Source organism: Pseudorasbora parva, chromosome 20, assembly GCF_024679245.1.
Source record: "Pseudorasbora parva isolate DD20220531a chromosome 20, ASM2467924v1, whole genome shotgun sequence".
Classification (NCBI taxonomy): domain Eukaryota; kingdom Metazoa; phylum Chordata; class Actinopteri; order Cypriniformes; family Gobionidae; genus Pseudorasbora; species Pseudorasbora parva.
The window spans coordinates 41,362,185-41,374,840 of NC_090191.1; the positions used below are offsets into that span (position 1 = coordinate 41,362,185).

The window sequence follows — 12,656 nt, forward strand, 5'->3', positions numbered from 1 at the left end:
GTGACATTTCTCATCATCATAAACACACTGTAAAGATTTAGAGTTTTTACAGCAATACCTGAGTTTAAAGGGTTAAATCAAGCAGAAATAGCTCTCTAATGTATTAATTGCAGGTCATTATTGAATAATGAATATGTTACACACACACACTGAGTCGAGTCCCGTTAGATAGTAAATCAAGACGCCTGTGTGTTTGCTGTGACAATTCTTATCATCACAAACACACTGTAAAGATTTAGAGTTTTTACAGCAATACCTGAGTTTAAAGGGTTAAATCAAGCAGAAAAAGCTCTCTAATGTATTAAATGCAGGTCATTATTGAATAGTGATTACGTTACACACACACTGACTCAGGTCCCCTGTTAGATAGTAAATCACGACGCCTGTGTGTTTGCTGTGACATTTCTTATCATCATAAACACACTGTAAAGATTTAGAGTTTTTACAGCAATAACTGAGTTTAAAGGGTTAAATCAAGCAGAAATAGCTCTCTAATGTATTAAATGCAGGTCATTATTGAATAGTGATTACGTTGCACACACACTGACTCAGGTCCCCTGTTAGATAGTAAATCACGACGCCTGTGTGTTTGCTGTGACATTTCTTATCATCATAAACACACTGTAAAGATTTAGAGTTTTTACAGCAATAACTGAGTTTAAAGGGTTAAATCAAGCAGAAATAGCTCTCTAATGTATTAATTGCAGGTCATTATTGAATAGTGATTATGTTACACACACACTCACTCAGGTCCCCTGTTAGATAGTAAATCACGACGCCTGTGTGTTTGCTGTGACATTTCTTATCATCACAAACACACTGTAAAGATTTAGAGTTTTTACAGCAATACCTGAGTTTAAAGGGTTAAATCAAGCAGAAATAGCTCTCTAATGTATTAATTGCAGGTCATTATTGAATAGTGATTACGTTACACACACACTGACTCAGGTCCCCTGTTAGATAGTAAATCACGACGCCTGTGTGTTTGCTGTGACATTTCTTATCATCACAAACACACTGCAAAGATTTAGAGTTTTTACAGCAATAACTGAGTTTAAAGGGTTAAATCAAGCAGAAATAGCTCTCTAATGTATTAATTGCAGGTCATTATTGAATAGTGAATATGTTACACACACACTGACTCTGGTCCCCTGTTAGATAGTAAATCACGACGCCTGTGTGTTTGCTGTGACATTTCTTATCATCACAAACACACTGCAAAGATTTAGAGTTTTTACAGCAATAACTGAGTTTAAAGGGTTAAATCAAGCAGAAATAGCCCTCTAATGTATTAATTGCAGGCCATTATTGAATAGTTATTACGTTACACACACACTGACTCTGGTCCCCTGTTAGATAGTAAATCACGACGCCTGTGTGTTTGCTGTGACATTTCTTATCATCATAAACACACTACAAAGATTTAGAGTTTTTACAGCAATAACTGAGTTTAAAGGGTTAAATCAAGCAGAAATAGCCCTCTAATGTATTAATTGCAGGCCATTATTGAATAGTTATTACGTTACACACACACTGACTCTGGTCCCCTGTTAGATAGTAAATCACGACGCCTGTGTGTTTCTCTCCTCAACCCCCACAACCCCCCACTCACAATTTACATTTCAATAAGGGAAGACTTGAAAAACCAGTTTGTGAACCACAGGTCAATAGAGCTCAAACTACCAATGTGGCAGAACCCTTCTCAAATAAACTAGAGAAGATGCTGGGATTTGCCCTGCCAAATTAAACTAAATTACAGTTTTTACAATCTCTAGGCCACGTTTCTCAATACTTTGGTCATTTTCAAAACTTGTTCTCCAAACCAACTTTCTGCTTCACATCAGTTATTTCACATTCAAAATCCACAAAAACTAACAAAACACTTAATTCATGTCTCAAATCAAGTGCCAATGATCCTCAGTTTAGCTTGCACAGACTGAAGTTGTGATCACTCTGTGAAGAGTTTTGAAAAAGTGACCAACATTTGTTTGACAAATTTGAGAGTGCCAGAGACTTTGACTAAGGAGAATATTCTGAGCACACTGTGTGATGTTATTGAGATCTTTTATGAAACTTTTTAGAGGTGACAAAAGTAAGAGTTCCAGAGTATCTAGCTGAAGAAAAAAGTCTGAGCACAGCGTGCGATACTGTTGAGACCCCTTCTGAAACTTTAGAGGAGACACATATGAGCAATCCAGTCTCTCTAGCCAAGGAGACAAATCAGAGCATAGTATGTGATGTTGTTGAGATCTCTTATGAAACTTTAGTGGAGATAAACATGAGAGAATGTCATTTTTTGTCTCAGGATAAACATGTGAGAAGCAGGAGACTTAGCCTTATGTCTCAATTTGATGTTCACTTGATCTCATTTCTGTCTAGGAGAAAGATGTGAGTTGAGAAGGAGATCTCAGGTTTGATTTTCCTTTCCTCTAGGTTGGCCTTTGGTTCACAAACTGGGTTTTTAGGGCCCTATAAAATCCGTTTTATTTTTTCCCAAATTCCGTTTTTTCCGTTTTAATTTTTGCAGATTCCTTTTTTTCCATTAAAATGTTTGGTAATTCAGTTTTTTTACCCTTTACTGTAATTTTGGTGAAAAAAGATTGTGCTTTTAATGTTAATATAATACAACATAAAACAAAAAATAGGAATGACCTTAAATTTATCGAGGTAACAAACATCACATTTACTTTTTAGGACAAATATGATATTTGACATAACACTGCACTTCAAATACTTCAAATATTAATGGTTATTAGCTTTAAACTTTCCGGTAAAATAAATTATAATAGTTTATATAAGTTAAAATGAAAGTGCTCCATTAGCTTTTTCTTTCAAGTAATTTTTTTTTTAAAAGAACTAAAAAAAAAAAATCATAAGAATCATCTTTTACAGTACTCTTAAGTACTATTAAGTAAAACATTTAAATTTGAAAATTAACATAAAAAAAAAAACATTGCACCATGAAATCATGTAGTGAATTGTTCTGTGTGTTTAACAATCACCATTATGATATCCAGAGCTGTGAAAAATAAAAATACACGAAAACACAACACTGCCAGAAGTTTTTTTCCCCAACTTCAAAGGCCCCTTTAAATGATTAAAACTAGATGCTTAATTTTAACTTTAAGGTTACTTATCATGTAAACTAGCCATATACAGCATGTTAAATGCATGTTTGGAACAGACTAACAGAGGGGAAAACGGTCGCATTTGCAGCAGATATGCATTGCTGCCTAATGTGCACATTATAAATCAAAGCACGAGATGACAGGGGTCGAGCAGAACACCGGAAAATCTGACAGAATGGACAATATTTGTATGTCTGTGCAATACATGAGCGCGGCTCACACTCTCCATACGGAAAGCTTCTGCACCGCCTGCGCGTGCAGTGTGAAACCGCCGTTAGCGTCGAGTTTCTTAACTTTTTCGCTGCCGAAAGCAGAGCCGTGGAGACCAACTTCGCCATACTTTCATTGTTTTGAAGGGCGAGCTGAAATGACGGGAGGGGTTGTGTCACGAAGATTTGCTTCCCCGGGTCTGCACTTTCCTCAGACATACGTTCTTAACCCACACAACACAGAATTTCATTACAAATATGTAAAATTCCGGGGAAATCTGCGTTAACACCAGATTCCGCGTTTATATGCAGATTCCGCGTTAATATGCCAATTCCGCGATTCCGTCCGCGATTCCGTGATCGCGGAAATTATAGGGCCCTAGGTTTTCAAGTCTTCCCTTATTTATTATTATTAAAATGTAAATTGTGTGGGGGGTTGTGTGGATCTACTGTGTTTGTGGGCCCAGTTTACAGCAGTTAGTTCACCTACAAATGAAAATTAGCCCATGATTTACTCACCCTCAAGTCATCCCAAGTGTATATGACATTCTTTTTTCAAATGAATAAAATCTGAGTTATTTAAATTTATATTAAAAAAGTCCTGGCTCTTCCCAGCTTTAAAATGCCAGTGCCTTGTCGGTCCATAAAAGTGCATCTAACCATCATATAACTGATCCACACAGTAACTGATCCATAGACTAAAATACTAGCTTTCGGTTTTCAGTGCCACACGAATCACATTGCGCTTAAAGGACAACTCCGGTGACAAATGACCCTAGGGGTAATTAACAGATGGTTATCGAGTAGATCGTTCTCTGGGATGCGGTTTCATGAAAATCGAATTTAAAGAGTTTTATCTCTAAACACAGATTAGCTTATAATGTTTGTCTATGGGGCATGGAATAAGTGAAATTAAATCGCTAGTTAATACCACTAACAAGGCTCAAAATAACCTCACACTAACAAGGCAGCATAATGAGGATCCCTACATGCAAACCGCAGCATTGAGAACTTGTTAGAGTACAAACGGTTTAATAAGAAGATACTTTCTAAAGACAGTACATTACACGTTTACAGACTGCAGCCATCTTGGAAAACAGTCTCGACTAGTCGAGCCACGAACGCTGTGCTAAGTGAGCTGGTCGATAGGAATTAAGTTTGTGAAATCTAATTACATGGACTTTTTTTTCTTTTTTTTTCTCTACTGCGTTCAGTGCTTTCTTCCGGAAACAACGGCCCATATGAGATTCCAAGTCACAGTTCATCACTTAGCAGAGCGCTCGTCACTCAAATCTGTTTTTAGAGATAAAACTCTTTACACTTGATTTCCATGAAAACGCATCCCAGAGAACGATCTACTCGGTAACCATCTGTTAATTACCCCAAGGGTCATTTCTCACCGGAGTTGTACTTTAAAGAGTAACCCTTCTTCACCCATGAATCCTTGACGTATGTGCACTGACAAACACTGAAGAGAGAAGATAGAGCTAAACAAAACTTAGCGTCAGGGGTTACTCTTTTCATAATCACACTAAAACACAATTTATTTCAATAAACATAGTTCGTTTAGTCTATAAAGTTTAAAATATGGACATTGTTCTTACACAAACGTGCCACTTTGCTTCAGAAGGCTCTTCATTACTCACGTGCTATATGGGTGAACACCTAAAGCACACGCCCCAAAAGCTGTATCTCTGACAGTCCACGAATGCTAAACTAAAATGCTAAAATTAATACAAAATTAATTCAGTTAAGTGAACATACACTTTGAGAAAAAGTAACTTTAAAATTATTAACTTACAAAAAAAAAATATATATATATATATATATATATATATTTTCTTTATTATTTTATTTTTTTACAGTGAGGACAATACACTGTTATATTACAACTACTGACAGGCCGTCCTGAAAAGCACTGTTTATTTCATGTGTATCATATCTTTTTGTATTTATTTGTGCTTTCACATGTAATGTGTTTGGGCTAGTGGGTTTAGATGTGTTCTTGAAATTGGAATAGAGAATAGTGTGTGTTGAGTTTGCTGCTCAACCCCCCACCAGTAATTTACATTTCAATGCATGAAGACTCTCACAGGTGAGACACAGAACCTCACTACTGTTACCTGTGTCCTAGACCAAATACACTGCCAAAAATAAATTGAAATTACATGATGAAATGAAATTACAATCGCTAGGACATATTTCCCAATATTTAGGAGAACTGAGTGAGGAGTTTATAAATTTGCTAACCAACTTTCAGCTTCAGTAGTTAATTTTACATTTACAAATCAACTCATTCTTACAGAGCACTGGCAGCACCGGTTTATCCAACACTAACATCAGGAACATTATACAATTAAAATGTCTTTACAAAACTAGAATGACACTCTCTGCTGCTTATAATTCACTGCATGCTTACAGTACAGTACAACATTATTCCTAAGTTTCCTCTTTTGAATGGATGGTAATGGACTAACACTGGTGTTGGTGTTCAGTTTCATCAAAGTTGCTTTGATAGTGTTTGATTTTTTTAGCAGGATAAATTGCATTACAATATTACTGTATAAATGTTGTAAATTGCTGTCTCATTCAGTTGTGTATTATGTTATTGTTTTGTCCATAAGTTTAACACTTTGGAAAACCGCATGTAAGGATGTGCAAATTGGCCTGTGTAAAACAAAGATTTGATTGTGTTTGTGTCAAAGTGAGAAAAGATTTCAGGTAAATTGAAAGATGTTGCCATTGAATGCATGTTGTGCAAAAGCAATGTTGATCCACAGTTAAGCTGTGATATAACATTTTCTTTTACAAAACATTTCTCAATAATAAACACACTTTTTCAAAACTCTTCACACAGTGATCACAACTTCAGTCTGTGCAAGCTAAACTGTGGATCATTGGCACTTGATTTGAGACATGAATTAAGTGTTTTGTTAGTTTTTGTGGATTTTGAATGTGAAATAACTGCTGTGAAGCAGAAAGTTGGTTTGGAGAACAAGTTTTGAAAATGACCAAAGTATTGAGAAATGTGGCCTAGCGATTGTAAAAACTGTAATTTAGTTTAATTTGGCAGGGCAAATCCCAGCATCTTCTCTAGTTTATTTGAGAAGGGTTCTGCCACATTGGTAGTTTGAGCTCTATTGGCCTGTGGTTCACAAACTGGTTTTTCAAGTCTTCCCTTATTGAAATGTAAATTGTGAGTGGGGGGTTGTGGGGGTTGAGGAGAGAAACACACAGGCGTCGTGATTTACTATCTAACAGGGGACCAGAGTCAGTGTGTGTGTAACATAATCACTATTCAATAATGACCTGCAATTAATACATTAGAGAGCTATTTCTGCTTGATTTAACCCTTTAAACTCAGGTATTGCTGTAAAAACTCTAAATCTTTACAGTGTGTTTATGATGATAAGAAATGTCACAGCAAACACACAGGCGTCGTGATTTACTATCTAACAGGGGACCTGAGTCAGTGTGTGTGTAACGTAATCACTATTCAATAATGACCTGCAATTAATACATTAGAGAGCTATTTCTGCTTGATTTAACCCTTTAAACTCAGGTATTGCTGTAAAAACTCTAAATCTTTGCAGTGTGTTTGTGATTATAAGAAATGTCACAGCAAACACACCGGCGTCGTGATTTACTATCTAACAGGGGACCTGAGTCAGTGTGTGTGTAACGTAGTCACTATTCAATAATGACCTGCAATTAATACATTAGAGAGCTTTTTCTGCTTGTCCAGTCCATGATTTATTTTATTTTTGTAATTGGTGCAAGAAATCAAATCTCACTCTTAAAATCTCAAGAACAAAGTATTTCGGGGGAATTTTAGAGAGCAGAAACTATATTTGAATAGGCAGCTAATACAATCGGGCACAAATGTAAATGCATTGGTGTACCTGACAATAATCTTAAATGAGAGATGTGGACTGATCATATACTGTAATTATGAAGACACAACAGAGAAGGTATTTCTTAAAGAAATGACTTTTCTGTAATGTATTACGTGTTATGTCTAAGGTATATTGTGTGTGTGTGTGCCTATTGTGATACCAGATGCCTGTGTAAACAAATTAACTTATTTTAATGTGTTGACTAACATACTAAAGCACAAGAAGACTTGTGGACTAACTAAGTGTAGTGTGTTACTTGATGTTACATCTTGTAACTTTATTGCGACTGTGTAATAAATATATTTAAAAATAAGCTTCAAAATAAATGGCATTAAAGTATATTTTAGGTTACAAATAAATACTTCTCAGTACATTCAAAAGAACACAGTTATTATAAAAAGACATATTATTACTTGAGACATTATACAGTCTGTACGAAGCTTAACTGCATTTATTATCATTTAAAAAACAATGTTATTTATTTGTAAAGACATGTAATGGTGGAGATGGCATATATATATTATATTTATATATATATATATATATATATATATATATATATATATATATATATATATATATATATATATATATATATATATATATATATATATATATATATATATATATGCCATCTCCACCATTATATATATATATAGAAGACAGACTTGACTGCCAGCTCACTTCACATTCACACACACACACAGCTCCACTGCAGACTAATGGAGGTCCCCTGTTGGATAGGTAGACATCGGTCACACACACACACACACAGCTCCATTAGAGTCTATGGAGGTCCCCTGTTGGATAGGTAGACATCGTTCAGGTCCCCTCTTGGCATGTTTTTAAAAAAATAAAAAAATGCTTATTTGAAGTTATATTATGAATAAGGACCTTAAAAGAAAATTTTGTATGTAATTTTTGTTTCTTCAAAATGACTAGAAACACAGGTCCCCTCTTGGATAGTGTAGAGTGATAGTCCCCTCTTGGTAATATAGACGTGTATGTGTGTGTGTGTGTGTGTGTGTGTGTGAGAGAGAGAGAGATGTTTCGAGAGCTCGAGCCTCACCGTGTTGTTTTATTGATTCAGAAATGGCTGATGTTTTATGACTCTGTTTGTAATTTGTGTGTTGAATCACACGTTACAACACCAAACTGATCAATGAGTTTGAGCATTAAGGGCTTTTAGATATGAGTGAGTGACGTTTGGCCCTGAGGATCGTGTCCTGAAGACAGAAGTGAGTTAATGTGTTGTCCCAGAGAGAGATATTACTCCAGAAACCCAAGGGTAGTCTCCATGGTAACAATAGTGATATATGAAGCTCATCAAGATAATGCCAAGAGTGTGCAAAGCAGTTATCAAAGCTAAATGTGGCTACTTTGAAGAATATGACATATTTTCAGTTGTTTCACACTTTTTTGTTATGTATATAATTCCACATGAGTTAGTTCATAGTTTTGATGCCTCCAGTGTGAATCTACATAGTCATGAAAATAAAGAAAACACTTTGAATGAGAAGGTGTGTCCAAACTTTTGGTCTGTACTAGTCTGTATATATTATATATATATATATATATATATATATATATATATATATATATATATATATATATATATATATATATATATATATATATATATATATATATATATATATATATATAAAGAAATATTTTTCAAAATATAAGTATTACTAAATAGTATAAACATAAATGTAATATAATTTATAACAAAAAAAATAACATTTATGAAGTCTAATTTATTTATTTTTTATTATATCGCTTCATATATCTTTATAAAATAAAAAACTAAATATAATTAAATAATATTTTGAAATTATTTAAATAAATTATATAGTAAAAATAACATTTGTAAAATAGTGTAAATAAAGTTAAATACAATTTGTTTTCTATATTACATTATAGAATAGAATATATCTAATATAAAATATTTTTCTAAATTAAGTATTACTAATTGGTATTATAAAGATTATTTTAATATAATTTATAACAAAAAGAACATAAATTATTATTTTATTATATATATATAATTAAATAGTATTAAAAACAGCTAAAATAATATAACTATTAAATAAAATATACAGTAAACACATTGTAAATAGTTATATATAATATACATTTTTTTTAAATCATAAAAAAAATGATTAAACAGTATTATGAAAAATCTAAAGTACTATATATTATATTAGGCCTATATCTAATATAATAATAATATATAAAATATAGAAAGCTTGTAGAAATAGAAATCTCTTTCTAAGTATAAATATTACTAATGGTATTAATAAAAAATAAAGTATAAATATTTTGTAATTTTTAATTATAATATAATACAATTAATTATATAATTTAATATATTTGTATAAAATAAAAAATATGTAATTAACTTGTATTAAAAACAGCTAAAATAATATATAACTATTAAAAAAATATACAGTAAAAAAACACATTCTAAATAGTTATATATAATAATATACATATATATATATATATATGTATATATATGTATATATATATATATATATATATATATATATATATATATATATATATATATATATATATATATATATATATATATATATATATATATATATATTTTTTTTTTTTTTTTTTTTTTTTTTTTTTTTTCTAAAATAAAAATAAAAAACAGTACTATGAAAAATATAAAGTACTATATAATATTATATCTAATATAATAATAATGTACACTTTAAAAAATGCTGGGTTAAAAACAAACTGGGTCTTTCTGGGTCTGTCCATTTTCAACCCAACTTGAGTTGTTTTTAACCCAGCATTTTTTAGAGTGAATAAAATATAGAAATCTTGTAGAAATAGAAATCTTAAGTATTACTAATGGTATTGTAAAAATAATTTTAATGTATAACAAAAAAAAGTTATAAAGTCTAAATATTTTGTAATTTTTTATTATAATAAAATAATACATAATTTAATATAACGTAATACACACTCTAAAAAATGCTGGGTTAAAACAACTCAAGTTGGGTTGAAAATGGACAGACCCAGAAATTGCGTTGTTTAAATTGGTCCATTCACTGGGTTAAAACAACCCAATATCTGGGTTTTTCCATTTTCAACCCAACTTGGGTTGTTTTAACCCAATATTGGGTCAAAAATGGACTAACCCAGCAATTGGGTAGTTTTAACCCAGCGATTGGGTTGTTTTAACCCTGCGGTTGGGTTAAAAATTTGCTTAAGACAACCCAATCGCTGGGTTAGTCCATATTTGACCCAACATTTGGGTTGTTTTTTACCCAGAATTTTTTTAGAGTGGGTGTGTTTTTTTTTAGAGTGTGTGTAATGTAGTGTTGTGAATAACTGTCCGATTGCTGCAGCACTTTCGTCTGAATAGGACAGCGCCATCTGGTGGAGGGTGTCATGAAGTCTCTGTCCGTTCTTCTCTTCCCATTCCGCGCCTTCCAATGATCGGGCCAGAATGCGGTCAGTTAGATTTTGTGCCTGGCGCAGCGGGTCACCGGCGAGTGAAATGACCATCAACCAAAGAAGCATCGCCATCCGAGCGCGCGTTTAACGAGCGACATGACGACGACACGAGCGGACAGCCCGAGCGTGAGCGTGCGCGACACGGCCCGACGCGCTTTACCGCAGTGGATGCGCATGTATTTCTACGGGATGCACGGAGTCGCGCTGGACATCCTGCTGTCCTCCGCGCGCCGCTTCCTGGATGACCGCGACCTGCGACTGCTGGGCTTCTCCTCTCCGTATCTGTGCGTCGCGCACTCCGTCACGCATCTGCTTTTGGAGAAAGTCTACCAGCAGAAGAGATGCTTTAACGCGCGCCCTGTCGTGTTCCACCTCGTCTTCTACCCGTGCCTGTACATCTGCATGCAGATTTTAATCGGGAATGTGGTGACATGCACGGAGAACATCAGGGTGGTTTCGGTCACGCAGCTCGTTGTGCATTACATGCTCGCGTTGTACTTCACGAACGTCTTTCATAAAGGTTTCCTGCGCGTCAAGTATGAGGACAAGCGCGTAATGACGCGCGCGTCGGGCGGGTTACCCGGCGTCCTGCGCTTTCTCTTTTTCGGGATGCATGGCTTTCTAGACGAGGTGATCTTCACATCAGTGTTCAATCTGTTTGAGAAGGAAGATCGGACTATGAAAGGCCACACATCTCTGTGGTCCTTCCTCATGTATGGAAGCTGCAGCTTCGTGGTGGAGAAGCTCTACCTCCACCTCCATTTTAGGAGAGGATGGGGAACCTTGCAGCGCCTGCCCATCTACATCTGCTTCATCTACGCCTGGGAGTTCAGCTGGGGCTTCGCTCTCAGACACTACAACGCCTGCTCCTGGGATTACTCCCACTATCCGCTCAACTTCATGGGACTGGTGACCTTGCTGTACCTTCCAGGATGGGTTTGTCTGAGTCTGTACCAAGACGTCTTGTCCAATATCCTGCTGAGGGTTGTGTGTGACGATGAGGAGACCGTGCCGGATGGGAAGCTTGAGAAGGACAAACTGCATGTTGCAAAAAAAGGCATTTGAATGTTTGATGCTCGAGAAAGCTTTCTGTGTTGTTGTTGTTGGGTTCTCTTTAGACGCGCACCATAAAGCCCATATACTGCACTGTACGAAAATAATGTCTTCAGTTGAACATTTTCTAGTGACTGATCACTTCTAACATTTTTCAGGTGGCCATTTTGATGCAATTTAATTCACTGAAATCCAATTCGGCCAACTGAAAAATTCTGATCAGTCACTTGAAAATGTTCAATTGGAGACATTATTTTTTTAACAGTGTATCTTTTAAACGGGGTACATGGGGTAAGTTGTCACAATGTGAACTGACTTCAAGTCAGTCGATTTAAAGTCAAATAATCGTGAAAACCATAAAAATTGTGTAAGCTAACATTTTAGCCAATAGAATAAAAACAAATAGATAGTATTTATATATTAAAATTAATTATAGTGTTACATTTTTAACATAATAATATTTTATAGTATATTATTTTATAGTAAAATAATAATAATACAATTAATTCTGCGAAATTACAACATTTTACACGACAGCTTGCCCTGATAAAAGTGACAGCTTTATAAAATATTATATTATGTTGCAATTTTTGTTTGCAAGAATGAATATATATATATATATATATATATATATATATATATATATATATATATATATATATATATATATATATATATATATATATATATATATATATATATATATGTATATGTATATATATATATATGTATATGTATATCGATTAATCGTATGTAACATAAAAGTTTGTGTGTTTATACTCATACACAATATATATATATATATATATATATATATATATATATATATATATATATATATATATATATATATATATATATATATATATATATAATATACTGTGTGT

At 33.8% G+C, this 12,656-nt stretch overlaps 1 protein-coding gene across 1 annotated transcript; it reads left to right on the forward strand.

The window, feature by feature from the left end:
• The first annotated feature begins 10,558 nt into the window (after positions 1 to 10,558).
• tmem229a (transmembrane protein 229A) lies at positions 10,559 to 12,315 on the forward strand. The gene has a single exon (XM_067427286.1). It carries the CDS (start codon positions 10,813 to 10,815, stop codon positions 11,779 to 11,781), a length of 969 nt encoding a protein of 322 aa, XP_067283387.1. The 5' UTR covers positions 10,559 to 10,812; the 3' UTR covers positions 11,782 to 12,315.
• Positions 12,316 to 12,656: the final 341 nt, after the last annotated feature.